Here is a 16984-nt window from a genome sequence, read left to right on the forward strand (position 1 = left end):
ATACTGAAAAGTTCGTGTAAATATTTGTACTTTGGCTATATAATAAAACTTAAGCAAAGAAAACTAATTATGAACAGCAAAAGTATTATTTGAACATAAAGCTGATAATAATATAGAAGTGAATGTATATACTAATCATGATTACTGAAGAAAATATGGTATAATATTTTCAAAAATATATACATTGTGTTAAAAGAGTAGAATGCTGAACAAGTAAAAGTGATATATTTGGGAAAGTTTTGAAAATTGAATTGTATGAGAGGAAGCCAAGGGTGATGTTGGTGATGACAAATTTCAACTGATAAAAATGACAAAGAAATTAATTCCATGGAGGTATTTTGTTCCAATAAGACAATCAAGTAAATACATTCCCAACTACTACTACTACTACTACTATTATTATTACAACCTCTCCCAATAGCCACACCTTCGCTACTACTACTACTTTTTATTTATTTAGTTGAACGTGGCCTCTAGCCTCCCCCAATAGCCACACCTTCGCCGTTATTTTATTACCTAAAAATTAAATATCCAAATAGATAATTAGCTGCCCTAGCTGTGTTGAGTTAGTTGAGCCGCAGATCTATGAGGCATTCAGTGACTGTTGCCTCATGGTCAATATGTTCGACTGTTGTCGGCTTTGGGGCCGATGCTCTCGTTCCCCTGAAGCAAAGCAATGCAGACCTAAACATAATGAAGGACAGTCGACATATCAACCAGGCTGTAGTGTAACTTCTGGGCTACTGCTTCCGTTCAGATAACACCTCCGTGAGTCTGGCGTAAAAAATCTTGCACTTGGTCCCATCCCAGCAGAGGTTGTTAACACTAAAGGAGAGAAGCTGCCTTGATCAACGTTCTGAATTCTCTCCCCATATGCCCTTATCTTGTCATATTCGTTCCTCTTGTGTGCAGCATCCAGAGTTAGGTTACGGTGACATGCGGCCATGGGATCGAAAATCTTTATGTTAGAGAAGTCTCGCTGTGCCCATGTCCAGAATCCTCTAGCACTGACGTCCACATCGTTGGATGTGTTTGAAGTCCTGTAACGTAGGTTCTCTCCGTCCAATGAAAGGATTGGCGGTTCCACCACGACGTCGTGGCAGATTTCCTTCAGTAGATTTGCTGTTAGATCCCTTACTTCGCCATGCCTCATGCATACGAAGCCCCCTCTCTTGCACACCATGGCGTGGTTGATGTCATAAGATTAGCCACACACGCATTGGGAGGGCAAACCTTGTACTGGCCGACCGTACCTAAGAGCAATGACATCTGTGAATTCTTGTTTATTAAGGACGAAGCCTACTACTACTACAGTACAACTCCTACTACCTCCCCCAATAGCCACACCTTCGCTACTACTACTATTACTACTTTTTTTTTACTACTACTACTACTATTCGTGTGTGGTTCGTAAAGCAATAAATTCTTATACCGTTGAAATAAAATATATCCTATCCTTTCTGAACAAAGAGAATTAAAAGCCAAACAAGCACTAATGACGTTTTCACACCAAAATATCATAAAACCATGGATCTATTTTTCATAATTTAATTGAGAAATAAAGTTAATTAAAAACGCAAATCACATTTAGCCAGATGACGGATGCCGTCCTGCAGGGGATCGCGAGGAAAAATGACTGACAGTCGCAATATTTCAAAAGATTACGCAATTAGAGATTATATGTGTAAGCTTCAATCACTAAAGATAATTATAATAATTGTTCTTAAATTATGAATAAATAATTAAATTAAAACAATAAGTCATTGTAATTAATTATTGAAATTAACGAGGGCGTGCACAGTGCAGCAATACACCTCTGGCAACCTCTATCTGAGAGCCGGGGAGATGACACATTAGTGGGTTTTTTCTCAGCTGGGAAAAAACGGGCTTCCTAATTTTCAGAGTGACCACGTTTGTTTAATGCTACAGTATTTTGGTTCATTAGGTCATTATTCTCAAATGGTAATATACTGTATAATTCTAAGTTATATATAAAGTTCCTATAAAATTTGATGAACCAGAATTATAACTTGGACTTATTGAAGCAGATTTAAACTCTTACATACGTCTTTTAAGCCTAAGTTCTTAAATTTGCATGCTGAAGGCGTGGTGATCTCCCACGAAAACAATATATTTCAGATTCCTTAAACATTTCATGACAATTACTAACAAAAATATTCGATAAAGTGGACCTTAAGACATTATAGCCACTTGAGGATATTCACATGTCTGCTGTGAAGTTGTCCAGTGGGTGGAGGGGGGGGGGATGTATCCGTGCGTGAAAATGTATCCAACGGAGGTTCTGTTAATATACTGTACTGTACGTGTTACCTGCTTACACTATCATCTCTCTCTCTCTCTCTCTCTCTCTCTCTCTCTCTCTCTCTCTCTCATATACAGAATGCGTAAATTATAAGGTACATACAGCTCAGACCTCCTGTAGGTTACTGTACTGTTAGAGTGTTACTACTGTGAGGTAGAGTTTTAACTGTGACAACAGCTGTAGTGCCAAGTGTGGGAACAACAGAAGTGACAAGTGTGGGAACAACTGTAGTGGTGACAAGTGTGGGAACAACTGTAGTGACAAGTGTAGGAACAACAGCAGTGACAAGTATGGGAACAACAGGAGTGACACGTGTAGGAACAACAGGAGTGACAAGTGTAGGAACAACAGAAGTGACAAGTGTGGGAACAACTGTAGTGAGAATTGTGGGAACAACAGTAGTGTCAAGTGTGGGAACAACAGGAGTGACAAGTGTGAGAACAGTTGTGACAAGTGTAGGAACAACAGTAGAGACAAGTGTAGGAACAACAGCAGTGACAAGTATGGGAACAACAGGAGTGACAAGTGTAGGAACAACAGTAGTGGCAAGTGTAGGAACAACAGGAGTGACAAGTGTGGGAACAACAGGAGTGACAAGTGTAGGAACAACAGTAGTGGCAAGTGTAGGAACAACAGGAGTGACAAGTGTGGGAACAACAGCAGTGACAAGTGTGGGAACAACAGCAGTGACAAGTGTAGGAACAACAGAAGTGACAAGTGTGGGAACAACTGTAGTGAGAATTGTGGGAACAACAGTAGTGTCAAGTGTGGGAACAACAGGAGTGACAAGTGTGGAACAACAGCAGTGACAAGGTGGTGACAAGTGTGGAACAACAGTAGTGACAAGTGTAGGAACAACAGCAGTGACAAGTATGGGAACAACAGGAGTGACAAGTGTAGGAACAACAGTAGTGGCAAGTGTAGGAACAACAGGAGTGACAAGTGTGGGAACAACAGGAGTGACAAGTGTAAGAACAACAGTAGTGGCAAGTGTAGGAACAACAGGAGTGACAAGTGTGGGAACAACAGCAGTGACAAGTGTGGGAACAACAGCAGTGACAAGTGTGAGAACAACAGGAGTGACAAGTGTGGGAACAACAGGAGTGACAAGTGTAGGAACAACAGTAGTGGTAAGTGTGAGAACAACAGGAGTGACAAGTATGGGAACAACAGGAGTGACAAGTGTAGGAACAACAGTAGTGGCAAGTGTAGGAACAACAGGAGTGACAAGTGTAGGAACAACAGTAGTGACAAGTGTAGGAACAACAGTAGTGGTAAGTGTGAGAACAACAGGAGTGACAAGTATGGGAACAACAGGAGTGACAAGTGTAGGAACAACAGGCTGTCTGAGGTTACTTGGATGTTGGGTGAATACAAATAGCTCGGAATTGATCGCTTCCTGTGCTGTCCGTAACGTAATTCCTGGGACGTGTTTCCTGACACTCAATTTCCAGAAGGTGTGCGGAGATGCATGAACACACACACACACACAGCCTTCATAGGGTAAGGACGTGTGTAGTCGGCGTTGCCCGTGGTCTCTTGACCATGGAGACAGCTGCCAGCCCGGTCTGTCGGGCCCTTCCCCTCCCCATTTACTCCTCCCCATCTGGATTTATCAACACCCTCCCACCAACAATACAGTGCAAAGATTGGTGATCAACCCACAACTAATATACAAAGGTGACAATTTCAACTCGAACAGAAGAAACAACTGTTAGAGCGACAATCAGTACTTAGCGGCCAATGTTGACCTGACACCTTGACCTGACACACACAGCCCTTGGTACACTCGCCACCCCCAACACTGGATGAGAAGCCAAGAAACACTCCAAACTACACCAGGAGAGAAATGAGGACTCCCTACTCCATCCAGGTGAGAAAATATGAATTCCTAACTTCATCACATGAGGAACAAGAACCACCTCCACCCTGTGTGAGCTGGAGGACCTACCCGGACCATGTGGTACATCTGCAGCTGCAGCAAGGTAGCGGCTTAGCAACCAGGTACAACGGCCACCAAGACAGTGGGAAAGACTTTGTTGGCGACGACATCAGGTCACAAGAATGTCTACAGACCAGCTCCCACAGTACCAGATCTAAAGTTAATATATATATTTTGACTCTATGTTTCGTATGTTTTTGTATTGAAGGCTTTTGTCAATCAAGTGACCCAATCCACGATTTCACCATATGTAACTTATCATCTCTGTTCATTGTATATTTTCAGCCTTCGAGCTGCCATGTTTTCTTAATAAACCCTTAATTATTATTATTATTATTATAATGTGTCGGGTTACGATAGAATCACAGTGCAATTTCTGCACCATTTTCCTCGTTAACTTCAGGTGGTGATTTAAATGAACCATATACAAGCGTTTTCATATTTCCAGAAGATGGTAATAAACCTACGAACTTTTGGGAATTTGTTCTTTCATTCTATAAGGTGTTTACGCATTATTATCCATTAACTAGATATGAGAATTGCTCCGGCCAAGTGGATACAGAGCTCGTTTACTGTTTTTGGATCGATAGTTCAAGCTCAGGACACTCCCAGTTCACCCTGTTGGGGAAGTGAAGGCGATGGGGTGCAGTGTCACCTTATGTACCGAGGGCTTAGTATACAGTGTGCTGTATCCACACTGTCTCTAACGGGCAGTCTTGATTTCGGGACCCACTTTAATTAACAATACCAAGACACTTATAATCGAAGTCAATTGTGCACTAAGTGTACGGCAGTTAAGATAAAAAGATCTAACGCTCAAACATTTAAGCATTACAAGCACTCTTGGTGTGTTCCCTCCACCCGCAGGTCAGCCTCCACTTGGCTGTCCCAAATATAGGGACTCTGGAAGAGTCACCATTATAAGTCTCGATCCCTCCACAAAAGCTATCAAGCTCGCGATCACGAGAGCCGCCGTAATCCTCCGTAAAAAACCACGACTTGTCTGACCTTACTCCCTTGGGGTCTGGATTCTAAAAGCCTCCTAGTCGTCCAAGCCTCACCAGGGGGAATGAAGAGAGAAACTTTCCGTTAAATTTTCTCCTCTGAAGTAGTTTTATGTAAACAGACCCACTTCAGCACCTATACCAAACGCATCACGTACACGTACCTAACTTGGCTGATTTAAACTTCTACTCAAATATTACAACCGAAAGACGCCCAAAATGTGTCAAGATTCGACAGTAACAACATGTATCGATTCACTTATTCTCGGCTAGGAGCAAAGATAAGAAAATAAAGATACACCTAAACCTTTGAGATCCCGGGACATAATGTTTACGTTTTTTGTCTCGTTAAACCGAGGTCGGGGGCTGTGACCTAGTCCTTTGTGGTTAAGCTCGGCGAAATCTCCATAGGGGTCAATTCAGCTGGTCAAGGAGCACTTCAGGAACGTTGGCGTGCTGGGTAGTATGAGAGAGTGCTGGGGTGTATGAAAGAGTGCTGGGGGGTATAAGGGTGCTGGGGAGCATGAGAGAGTGCTGAGGTGTATGAGAGCGCTGGGGTGTATAAGAGAGTGCTGGGGTGTATGAGAGAGGCCAAGTTGTACAAGAGGACAAATTATCTCTATAGCGTTCACTTGTAAGATTTTTCCTCTGCAACCAGTGAGAGTCCGCGTTCATTAGTGTGACCCTTTCAAGGTGTTCAGTTATAGGATCACTTCCCCAGTGGGCTCATTTATAAGACTTTTTTTGCGTTCATTTATTAAACTATCTACTGCGTTTATTTTTAAGACTTTTGGAATACATGTATGTGAAGCTTCTCCACTGTGTGTTGTACTGTATGTGAAGCTTCTCCACTGTGTGTTGTACTGTATGTGAAGCTTCTCCACTGTGTGTTGTACTGTATGTGAAGCTTCTCCACTGTGTGTTGTACTGTATGTGAAGCTTCTCCACTGTGTGTTGTACTGTACGTGAAGCTTCTCCACTGTGTGTTGTACTGTATGTGAAGCTTCTCCACTGTGTGTTGATGTACTGTATGTGAAGCTTCTCCACTGTGTGTTGATGTACTAGGCATGTGAAGCTCACTGTGTGTTGATGTACTGTATGTGAAGCTTCTCCACTGTGTGTTGATGTACTGTGGCTGTGAAGCTTTCTCCACTGTGTGTTGATGAATTGCATGTGAAGCTTCTCCACTGTGTGTTGATGTACTGTATGTGAAGCCTCCACTGCGTGCGTTGATATACTGTGGCCGTGAAGCTTCAACTGTGTGTTGATGTACTGTATGTGAAGCTTCTCCACTGTGTGTCGATGTACTGTATGTGAAGCCCACTGTGTGTTGTACCGTGAAGCTCCATTGTGTGTTAATGTGCTATGTGAACCTTCTCCACTGTGTAAGCTGATGTACCGGTGGCGTGAAGCTTCTCCACTGTGTTAATGTAATGTATGCGAAGCTTCCACTGTGTGTTGATACTGTAAGTGAAGCCCACTGTGTGTTGATGCACTGTGTGTTGATACTGTATGTGAAGCTTCCACTGTGTGTTGATGTGATTGTGGCGCGAAGCCAACTTTAGGTTGTGCTGTATGTGAAGCTTCACCGTGTGTTGATGTGTACTGTACGTGAAGCTTCCACTGTGTGTTGATGCACTGTATGTGAAGCTTCTCAACTGTGTGTTGATGTACTGTATGTGAAGCCCACTGTGTGTTGATGCACTGTACGCGCAGCTTCTTCTTTACTGTGTTGATGTACTGTATGAAGCTTCTCCAGTGTGTTGATGTACTGTATGTAAAAGCTTCCACTGTGTGTTGATGTACTGTACCGTGAAGCCCACTGTGTGTTGATGTACTGTATGTGAAGCCCACTGTGTGTTGATGTACTGTATGTGAAGCTTCTCCACTGTGTGTTGATGGTACTGTACGCGAAGCTTCCACTGTATGTTGATGTACTGTATGTGAAGCTTCACTGTGTTGATGCACTGTATGTGAAGCTTCTCAACTGTGTGTGTTGATGTACTGCATGTGAAGCTTTCTCCACCGTAGTGTTGATGTACCGTATGCGTAGCTTCAACCGTGTTGTGCTGTATGTGAAGCCCACTGTGTGTTGATGTACCGTATGCGAAGCTTTCACCGTGTGTTGATGTACTGCATGTGAAGCTTCTCCAGTGTGTTGATGTAATGTATGCGTAAAGCTTTCTCCCACTGTGTGTTGATGTACTGTACGTGAAGCTTCTCTTAATTTTGTGTTGATGTGTACTGTAGATGTGAAGCTCTCAACTGTGTGTTGATGTACTGTACGTGAAGCTTCCACTGTGTTGATGTGACTGTATGCGAAGCTTCTCAACTGTGTGTTGTGCTGTATGCAGAAGCTTCTCCACTGTGTGTTGATGTACTGTGCGCGAAGCTTCTTCACTGTGTGTTGATGTACTGTATGTGAAGCTTCTCCAGTGTGTTGATGTAATGTATGTAAAAAGCTCCACTGTGTGTTGATGTACTGTACGTGAAGCTTTTCCACTGTGTGTTGATGTACTGTATGTAGCTTTCTCCACCAGGTGTGTTGATGTACTGTGGCGCGGTGCTTCCGAAATTGCGTGTTGATGTACTGTATGCGAAGCTTCCACTGTGTGTTGATGTACTGTGGCTTTGCAGCTTCTCCACTGTGTGTTGATGACTGTATGTGAAGCTTCTCAAACTGTGTGTTGATGTACTGTATGTGAAGCTTCCCACTGTGTGCGTTGATGTACCAGGCGCGAAGCTCAACTGTGTGTTGTGCTGTATGCGTGAAGCTTCTCCACTGTGTGTTGATGTACTGTATGCGAAGCTTCTCCACTGTAAAAGTTGATGTACTGTAATGGTGAAGCCCAGTGTGTTGATGTAATGTATGTAAAGCTTCCACTGTGTGTTGATGTACTGTAACGTGGAAGCCCATAATTTTGTGTTGATGTATTCGTATGTGAAGCTTCAACCGTGTTGATGTACTGTGGCCGTGAAGCCCACTGTGTGTTGATGTACTGTATGCGAAGCTTCTCAACTGTGTGTTGTGCCATGTGAAGCTTTCTCCATCAGTGTTGATGTACTGTATGCGAAGCTTCTTCACTGTGTGTTGATGTACTGTATGCGTGTGCTTTCTCCAGTGTGTTGATGTAATGTATGTAAAGCTTCCACTGTGTGTTGATGCACGCTGTACGTGAAGCTTTTCCACCGTGTGTTGATGTACTGTACGAAGCTTCTCCCACCGTGTTGATGTACTGTATGTGAAGCCCACTGTGTGTACTGTGCATGTAAAGCCCCACTGTGTGTTGATGTACTGTATGTGAAGCTTTCTCCACTGTGTGTTGATGTATTGTATGCGAAGCTTTCTCCACTGTGTGTTGATGTACTGTATGTGAAGCTTCCACCTTTGTGTTGATGTACTGGTGAAGCTTCTGCACTGTGTGTTGATGTACTGTATGCGAAGCTTCCACTGTGTGTTGATGTACTGTATGTGGAGCTTCTCCACTGTGTGTTGATGTACTGTATGCGTAGCTTCTCCACCGTGTGTTGATGTACTGTGTGCTTTCTCCACTTTGTGTTGATGTACTGTACGCGAAGCTTCTCCACTGTGTGTTGATGTACTGTACGTGAAGCTTTCCACTGTGTGTTGATGTATCAGGCGTAAAGCTTCTCCACTTTGTAAAGTTAGGATGTACTGTATGTGAAGCCCACTGTGTGTTGATGTACTGTATGCGAAGCTTCCACTGTGTGTTGATGTACTGTGGCGTAGCTTTCTCCACTTTGTGTTGATGTACTGTGGCGCGAAGCTTTCCACTGCGTGTTGATACTGTATGCTGCGAAGCTTCTTACTGTGTGTTGATGCGTACTGTATGCGAAGCTTTCTCCACTGTGTGTTGATAAATGTAATGCAGAAGCTTCCCACTGTGTGTTGATGTACTGTACGTGAAGCTTCCACTGTGTGTTGATGTACTGTATGAAGCTTCTCCACTGTGTGTGTTGATGTACCTGTAATTGTATGAAGCTTTCCACTGTGTGTTGATGGGGATTGTATGCGAAGCCCACTGTGTGTTGATGCACTGTATGAAGCTTCTCAACTGTGTGTTGATGTACTGTATGTGAAGCTTCCCACTGTGTGTTGATGTACTGTATGAAGCTTCTCCACTGTAAAAAGTTGATGTGTCAGGTATGTAGTTTTCTCCACTGTGTGTTGATGTACTGTATGTGAAGCTCTCAACTGTGTGTTGATGTACTGGTATGTGCTTCTCCACTGTGTGTCGATGTGTTCGTGGCTGTAAAGCCTCCACTGCGTTGTACTGTACATGTGAAGCTTCTCCATTGTGTGTTAATGTGCTGTGTATAGAACCTTTCTCCACTGTGTGTTAATGTACTGTATGTGAAGCTTCTCACTTTGTGTTGATGTGTACTGTATGTGCTTTCTCCACTTTGTGTTGATGTACTGTATGCGAAGCTTCTCCACTGTGTGTTGATGGAGCTGTATGTGAAGCTTCCATCAAAGGAATGCATAGAAGTCATCAAAGATGTACTGTATGTGAAGCTTCTCCACTGTGTGTTGTACTGTATGTGAAGCTTCTCCACTGTGTGTTGTACTGTATGTGAAGCTTCTCCACTGTGTGTTGTACTGTATGTGAAGCTTCTCCACTGTGTGTTGTACTGTACGTGAAGCTTCTCCACTGTGTGTTGTACTGTATGTGAAGCTTCTCCACTGTGTGTTGATGTACTGTATGTGAAGCTTCTCCACTGTGTGTTGATGTACTGTATGTGGCTTCTCACTGTGTGTTGATGTACTGTATGTAGCTTCTACGTTGATGTATGCTGTAGGCTTCTCACTGTGTTGATGTACTGTATGTAGAAAGCTTCTCCACTGTGTGTTGATGTACTGTATGTAGCTTCTCCACACTGTGTGTTGATGTACTGTATGTGAAGCTTCTCCACTGTGTGTTGTACTGTATGTGAAGCTTCTCCACTGTGTGTCGATGTACTGTATGTGAAGCTTCTCCACTGTGTGTTGTACTGTATGTGAAGCTTCTCCACTGTGTGTTGATGTACTGTATGTGAAGCTTCTCCACTGTGTGTTGATGTACTGTATGTGAAGCTTCTCCACTGTGTGTTGATGTACTGTATGCGAAGCTTCTCCACTGTGTGTTGATGTACTGTATGTGAAGCTTCTCCACTGTGTGTTGATGTACTGTATGTGAAGCTTCTCCACTGTGTGTTGATGTACTGTATGTGAAGCTTCTCCACTGTGTGTTGATGTACTGTATGTGAAGACTATGGGGGTTGTATAAGATAAGGGGTGGGGGGAAGAGGGTCATATGTGATTCACGACAGAACAACACTTTACACTTAGGAACCTTTTAGAGCAAATTGTCACCGGGAGAAAAAAAAGAACCAACACTTTGCTCGTTTCTTCCGTAGCCTTGAGAGAGAGAGAAAAAAAAACACTCGCTTGGGTCCGATCGTCGCCTAATGGAGGATCCCGCACCTCCATTAAGTCAGAAGGGGACCACAGTTGCCACACCACATGCACAAGCTCAACCTCTGGCCTCCAACAATGTCACTTTAAATCTTAACAATTTCCTAATCAAGATCAAGACTATTTAATCTTATTACATTTTCAAGTTCAATCACAACTATAAAATGACATATACATTAATTTCACTATGGTTATATAATGATGTTACGCAGTGTTAAAAGGATTACGCATATCTAGGTATTGGCATCACTGACTCAGCCTAGCGTACATTAGAGAAACGATAACAACACATTATGATTCTATTTTTATGCCCATGTAGTGCTGAGTTCTCGAGGTATTGATAGGGGTGAGGGTGACTGTAAACACCATCTACGGCTGAGTGGTCGTACCTGTCGCGTACTGCAGCTAAGTGGTTTACAGCTGCTGTGTGTAGTCGAGTGTATCGTGTAGTGTTCGGCAGTGTAGGGTGTTATATAGCAATGTTGTACACTAATGTAGCAGGTTGTGGCGTAAGACCATTATGTATACGATAAAGTTGTGTGGTATAGTGTAGAAGGGGAGTGTACAGTACTATAACTTTCATCGTGTGCACAGTTATTATGTTATGACGGTAGGCTTTAGTGTAGCTGTGTAAACTATACGGTGTAGTGTAAAAGAGAAGGAATAATTAATAATTTCACGTACCCTGCTAAATGATTCCTGAAATATGTGACAAGGAATATTATTAGAGTTTTGTTTGAATAATTTATAAATATATTAATTTATATCTTTAAATAAGACGAGCATCATGCCGAGAGGTCAGAACACTGGTGCAAGGCTTATCAGCAATTACCATGACCATGTCTGAGGTAAGACATAGTTCACGGACCAACAAATACCACTATACCTTATCTGTTTTCTATATTTCGGCACCAGTTTAAGGATGTGTATTAGACCATATAAGGAGTAACCCAGGAAAGGTTTAGTTCACCACACCCCAGACAAGTGAGGACAATTATGCTATAATACAAACATTCACACGACCTCCACGCAGATTTGTAAGGTGATGTGTGTGTGTACGTTATTCCGAAACACTATCACACTAAATTAAACAATGGGTAAGCGACCAGTTGAGGATTACCCCAACTATATTTCACGTGATGTTAAGGTTAGCGTTAGGTTAGGTTAGGTTAGGTTAGGGTGAAATAAACCAAAGTGGTATAGTCTTCAGGTGATCCAGGTAGGCTGTAAACTGTAACAATATAACGCCAAGGTGTTATATTATCAGTTGTAATACCACGTGTCACGGATGTTATACTGTGCACCGTCACACACGTCTCGCCCACCGTGGTCGTAGGGAAGAGTCGTGAACACCTATTAGCTTCACTTGGTCGTTAACACCTTCCTCGTGACTCACTGTGATCAACCCGTGTCTAGCAAGGTGACTCAACACAGGTTAATTAATGTTGTGGTGAGGGTGACACACACACACACACCCACACACACATACACACACACACACATACACACACCTCCCGTTTGCGGCTGCATGTGCCGCTTTTTGAGGAATCGACATATTTAAAGTGTCGACCGGTATGTATATGGTTGATACCTTGCAAAATAACTTAAACAGACAACCTAAACTAACCTAACTTTATGGTTAGAACAGCACATAGTCCACAGTTAAAAAAAGAACGGCATCACTTAGCTGTGTATCAAGCTACACCAGCCATCCTAACCTAACCTAACCTAACCTTATTCAACCATAAGGTTAGGTCAGTTTAGGTTGTCTGTTTAAGTTATTTTACAAAATTATCAATATGCATGTAAGTCATTTTGCAAAATAACCGATTCCGCCCAAAAAAAAAACGCAACATACATGCAAACAGGAGATAGTGTGTTATGTATATATATATATATATATATATATATATATATATATATTATTATATATATATATATATATATATTATATATATATATATATAGTTATATATATATATATATATATATATATATATATATATATATATATATATATATATATATATATATATATATATATGTGTGTGTGTGTGTGTGTGTGTGTTTGTGTGTGTGTGTGTGTGTGTGTGTGTGTGTGTGTGAATAAGGATGATCGTATTCATACGTGTGGTTACATGACTTTATTTAACATATATGTCAGTTTGTATGCATACACGTGTGAGTGTATGACTATATTTTCCTGCGTGTGGGAGTGTATAAGCTGCCCAGTGTATATGCACTTACGTGTCAGCATAAGTTGGTATATATGTATGAGTGTGTGAGTTCATGAGTTCCTATTAAGGCACTTGTATTGAGGCACTTGTTCTCAGGCACTTATATTGAGGCATGCATTATGTGAGTGAGTGTGGAAGATAAGGTTGGGAAGGATGACTATGTAAACATGATTACTGGATGACACACAGAGGAGTATGTTGGTGATCAGGCCTGGTGACACCGCATTTTATCTGATGGTGTCCCAGGAAGTGTGGCAGGTTGGGAGTCAGGAAGTGTGGCAGGTTGGTGTCCCTGGAAGTGGTGCAGGTTGGTGCCCAGGAAGTGGCAGGTTGGTGTCCCTGGAAGTGTGGCAGGTTGGTGTCCCAGGAAGTGTGGCAGGTTGGTGTCCCAGGAAGTGTGGCAGGTTGGTGTCCCAGGAAGTGTGGCAGGTTGGTGTCCCAGCGTGGCAGGAAGTGTGGCAGGTTGGTGTCCCAGGAAGTGTGGCAGGTTGGTGTCCCAGGAAGTGTGGCAGGTTGGTGTCCCAGGAAGTGTGGGCAGGTGTCCCTGGAAGTGTGCAGGTTGGTATCCCAGGAAGTGTGGCAGGTTGGTTGGTGTCCAGGCAGGAGTGTGTGGCAGGTTGGTGTCCCAGGAAGTGTGGCAGGTTGGTGTCCCAGGAAGTGTGGGCAGGTTGGTGTCCCAGGAAGTGTGGCAGGCTGGAAGTCCCAGGAAGTGTGGCAGGCTGTGGCAGGTTATGTGGCAGGTCCGAGGAAGTGTGGCAGGCTGGTATCCCAGGAAAGGATGGTATGAAGTGTGCCGAGTAGGCGGAGTGTGGCAGGTTGGTGTCCCTGGAAGTGGCAGGGTGTCCAGAAGTGTGGTAAGGCAGTGGTCCCAGGTGGCAGGAGTTGGTGGCCCAGGAAGAGGTGGCAGGATGGTGTCCCAGGCAGGGTGGCAGGTTGGTGTCCCAGGTGTGGCAGGATGGTGTCCCAGGAAGTGTGCAGGATGGTGTCCGAGAAGTGTGGCAGTTGGTGTCCCTGGAAGTGTGGCAGGTGGTGTCCCAGGAAGTATGGCCTGGAAGTGTGGCAGGTTGGTGTCCGAGGTGGTGTTGGTGTCCCAGGAAGTGTGGCAGGTTAGTGCAAGTGTGGGGTGCAAGTGTGGCAAGTTGGTTCAGTGCCCAGGTTGGTGTCCCAGGAAGTGTGACAGGTGTGGGTGTCCCAGGAAGTGTGGCAAGTTGGTGTCAGGAAGTGGTGCCAGGAAGTGTGGCAGTTGGTGTCCCAGGAAGTATGGCAGGTTGGTGTCCCAGGAATGGTGGTCCAGGAAGTGTGGCAGGTTGTGTCTAGGTGTGGCCCCTGGAAGTGTGACAGGTTGGGTGTCCCAGGAAGTGTGCAGGAGGAGAGTGGCAGGTTGGTGTCCCAGGTGTGTGGCAGGTTGGTGTCCCAGGAAGTGTGGCAGGTTGGTGTCCCAGGAAGTGTGGCAGGTGTGGCAGGTTGGTGTCCCAGAAGTGGCAGGTTGGTGTCCCAGGAAGTGTGGCAGGTTGGTGTCCCAGGAATGGCAGGTTGGTGGGAAGTGTGGCAGGTTGGTGTCCCAGGAAGTGTGGCAGGTTGGTGTCCCAGGAAGAGTGGGCAGGTTGGTGTCCCAGGAAGTGTGGCAGGTTGGTGTACCAGGAAGTGTGGCAGGTTGGTGTCCCAGGAAGTGTGGCAGGTTGGTGTCCCAGGAAGTGTGGCAGGTTGGTGTCCCAGGAAGTGTGGCAGGTTGGTGTCCCAGGAAGTGTGGCAGGTTGATGTCCCAGGAAGTATGGGTGGTTGGTGTCCCTGAAGTGTAGCAGGTTGGTGTCCCAGGAAGTGTGGCAGGTTGGTGAGGGAGTAAGTGGCAGGTTGGTGTCCCAGGAAGTGTGGCAGGTTGGTGTCCCAGGAAGTGTGGCAGGTTGGTGTCCCAGGAAGTGTGGCAGGTTGGTGTCCCAGGAAGTGTGGCAGGTTGTCCCAGGAAGTGTGGAGGGGGTGTCAGGAAGTGTGGCAGGTTGGTGTCCCAGGAAGTGTGGCAGGTTGAGGAAGCAGGATGGTGTCCCAGGGAAGTGTGGCAGGTTGGTGTCCCAGGAAGTATGGCAGGTTGGTGTCCCGGGAAGTGTGGCACGCTAGAATTACTGGCAGAGAGTGTGTGGTGAGGTGGTGGAATTGGGAGAGTGTGTGTGTGTGTGTGTGTGTGGTGTGGTGGGGTGGGGTGGTGGTACTGGCTGGGGGTTTAACTGGGCAGTGTCCCTGGTAATAAGTGTGTGGCTAGGAGAGTGTCCCCGTTCACCTGTAGCGACGATAAGAGCACATTACCACAGGAGCTCCTCGCTGCACCTTCCATCTCGTATCAGATTGTGGTAAATGACCCTCACCACCACTACACCACACCGATGCGTCACCTGGTTATCTACTGTGGATAAAGTTGTTGTTCTACTCTTCAGGGGGTTAAGGTGTGTCTATGTTCGATTCACTGGGGATTGAGAAGCTCATCCCGGCAAAAAGTTCCCCTCGGTTAAAGGTACATTTGGCTTCAGTGGTGTACTGTTTATAGAATGTTCCCTCAACGCCTCTCATGGTTAGTGTGAATGTGTAGAGCCGAGTCTGTTGATAGATGGATCCATAAAGTGGGAAGAGAAACAAACTGTTGGCCATATAGAGAGCGAGAAAGATAAAAATAAAGAATGAGAAAAATAAAGACAGAAAGAAGAAAAAGAAAAAAAAAGAGCAAGCGAAGGAGAGAAGTTGATGGATGTGTTAGAGGTAAAATATAATGACAAATTTGTGTTGAGTCAAGTGGACGAGAAATTATCCTGATGGTCTTACAAGAGAAGGCCCAACAGTCAGGAGGAAGACACTAATGGTAATAAATGACATCAGCTTATTTCACCTTAAGATTAGCCAACCTAACCTAACCTAACCTAACCTAACCTAACCTAACCTAACTTAACCTAACCTAACTTAACCTAACCTAGCACCCCCCCTCAAAAGAAAAAAATCAATAGATACAGAAAACGTAAAGAAATTTAGTCTATGTAGCAAAACAGATGAAGCAACAGCGTCACCATACATTATCTGGGTCGTTGGCTGCAATTTGGGCTGGAACTAGACATAGGTTTGTGAAAGTGTGGAGTTTAGTTTTATCCATCAGCTGCCATCAGGTAATGACCGCTATCCTATGTAAGCATTTATGATGATGATGATGATGATGAACTGCTGCCAAACTTAATGAGATTACACAAGTTATTTTGGTGAGAAGTTTAAGAATAGCTAAACCAGTGACAAAAAATATTAGAATGAATATATAACTCGTTAATAAAGGTGAAGTTATAGGTCTAATATATACCAGTTTTTTTGCTCGTTTGATACACAGTCAAATCCTCTTGAGTTACACTGGTCGACTAAACAGATAGGGAGACATATATTATATCTCCCTAAATTAAATGATTTTTGTGAATATACTTAATGGTCAATTGAAGTATTTTCGGTTGGCATAACACACACACACACACACACACACACACACACACACACACACACACACACACACACACACGACAGCTTTGAAAACATAATAATACTATCTTCTTAAGGTAATATGATGCCGCCAGGTACCAAACTAAGCTAACAGGTAAATATATTCATCCCTTGTTCAGTATTGGTGGATGTCCTTCGTTGATGGAGAGGTCAGAGGTAGGTGTGTGTGTGTGTGTGTGTGTGTGTGTGTATGTTACCTGCCTGGACGTGGACGACAGTAGACTGCCAAACCAACTACTTCACCTACTTTCCAGTCAATTAACGAATAGTAATCGTAACGCTGGCAGGCAGAGGTACAAGGATAGTCTAGAGACAAATCTGATAAAAAGTACCAAATCGACCCCCTCACCTGGGAGACAATTACTTCACACCGTAACACTTGGAGGATCACCACACGAGGTGTCAATATTTTCGAGTTAGCCCGACTGCATACCGAGGGAGACAAGCGCCAGCGCCGGAAAGACGCTGCAGCCGCCCCTCCCT

At 44.1% G+C, this 16984-nt stretch overlaps 1 protein-coding gene across 1 annotated transcript; it reads left to right on the plus strand.

The window, feature by feature from the left end:
- The first annotated feature begins 944 nt into the window (after positions 1-944).
- LOC121880293 (probable serine/threonine-protein kinase DDB_G0283337) lies at positions 945-3704 on the plus strand. The gene is made up of 3 exons (XM_042387449.1): positions 945-1042; positions 2501-3112; positions 3209-3704. Exons 1-3 carry the CDS (start codon positions 945-947, stop codon positions 3702-3704), a joined length of 1206 nt encoding a protein of 401 aa, XP_042243383.1.
- The last annotated feature ends 13280 nt before the right edge of the window (positions 3705-16984 follow it).

Source organism: Homarus americanus, unplaced genomic scaffold, assembly GCF_018991925.1.
Source record: "Homarus americanus isolate GMGI-L3 unplaced genomic scaffold, GMGI_Hamer_2.0 scaffold20930, whole genome shotgun sequence".
Taxonomy (NCBI): domain Eukaryota; kingdom Metazoa; phylum Arthropoda; class Malacostraca; order Decapoda; family Nephropidae; genus Homarus; species Homarus americanus.

Bases quoted from the DNA above. Each gene is read 5' to 3' on its own strand.
- LOC121880293 (XM_042387449.1), top strand. From the start codon at position 945: ATGGGATCGAAAATCTTTATGTTAGAGAAGTCTCGCTGTGCCCATGTC. The intron at 1,043-2,500 runs GTAACGTAGGTT...CTGTGACAACAG, and splicing joins TTGGATGTGTTTGAAGTCCT to CTGTAGTGCCAAGTGTGGGA. The intron at 3,113-3,208 runs GTGTGGAACAAC...TGGGAACAACAG, and splicing joins GGGAACAACAGGAGTGACAA to GAGTGACAAGTGTAGGAACA.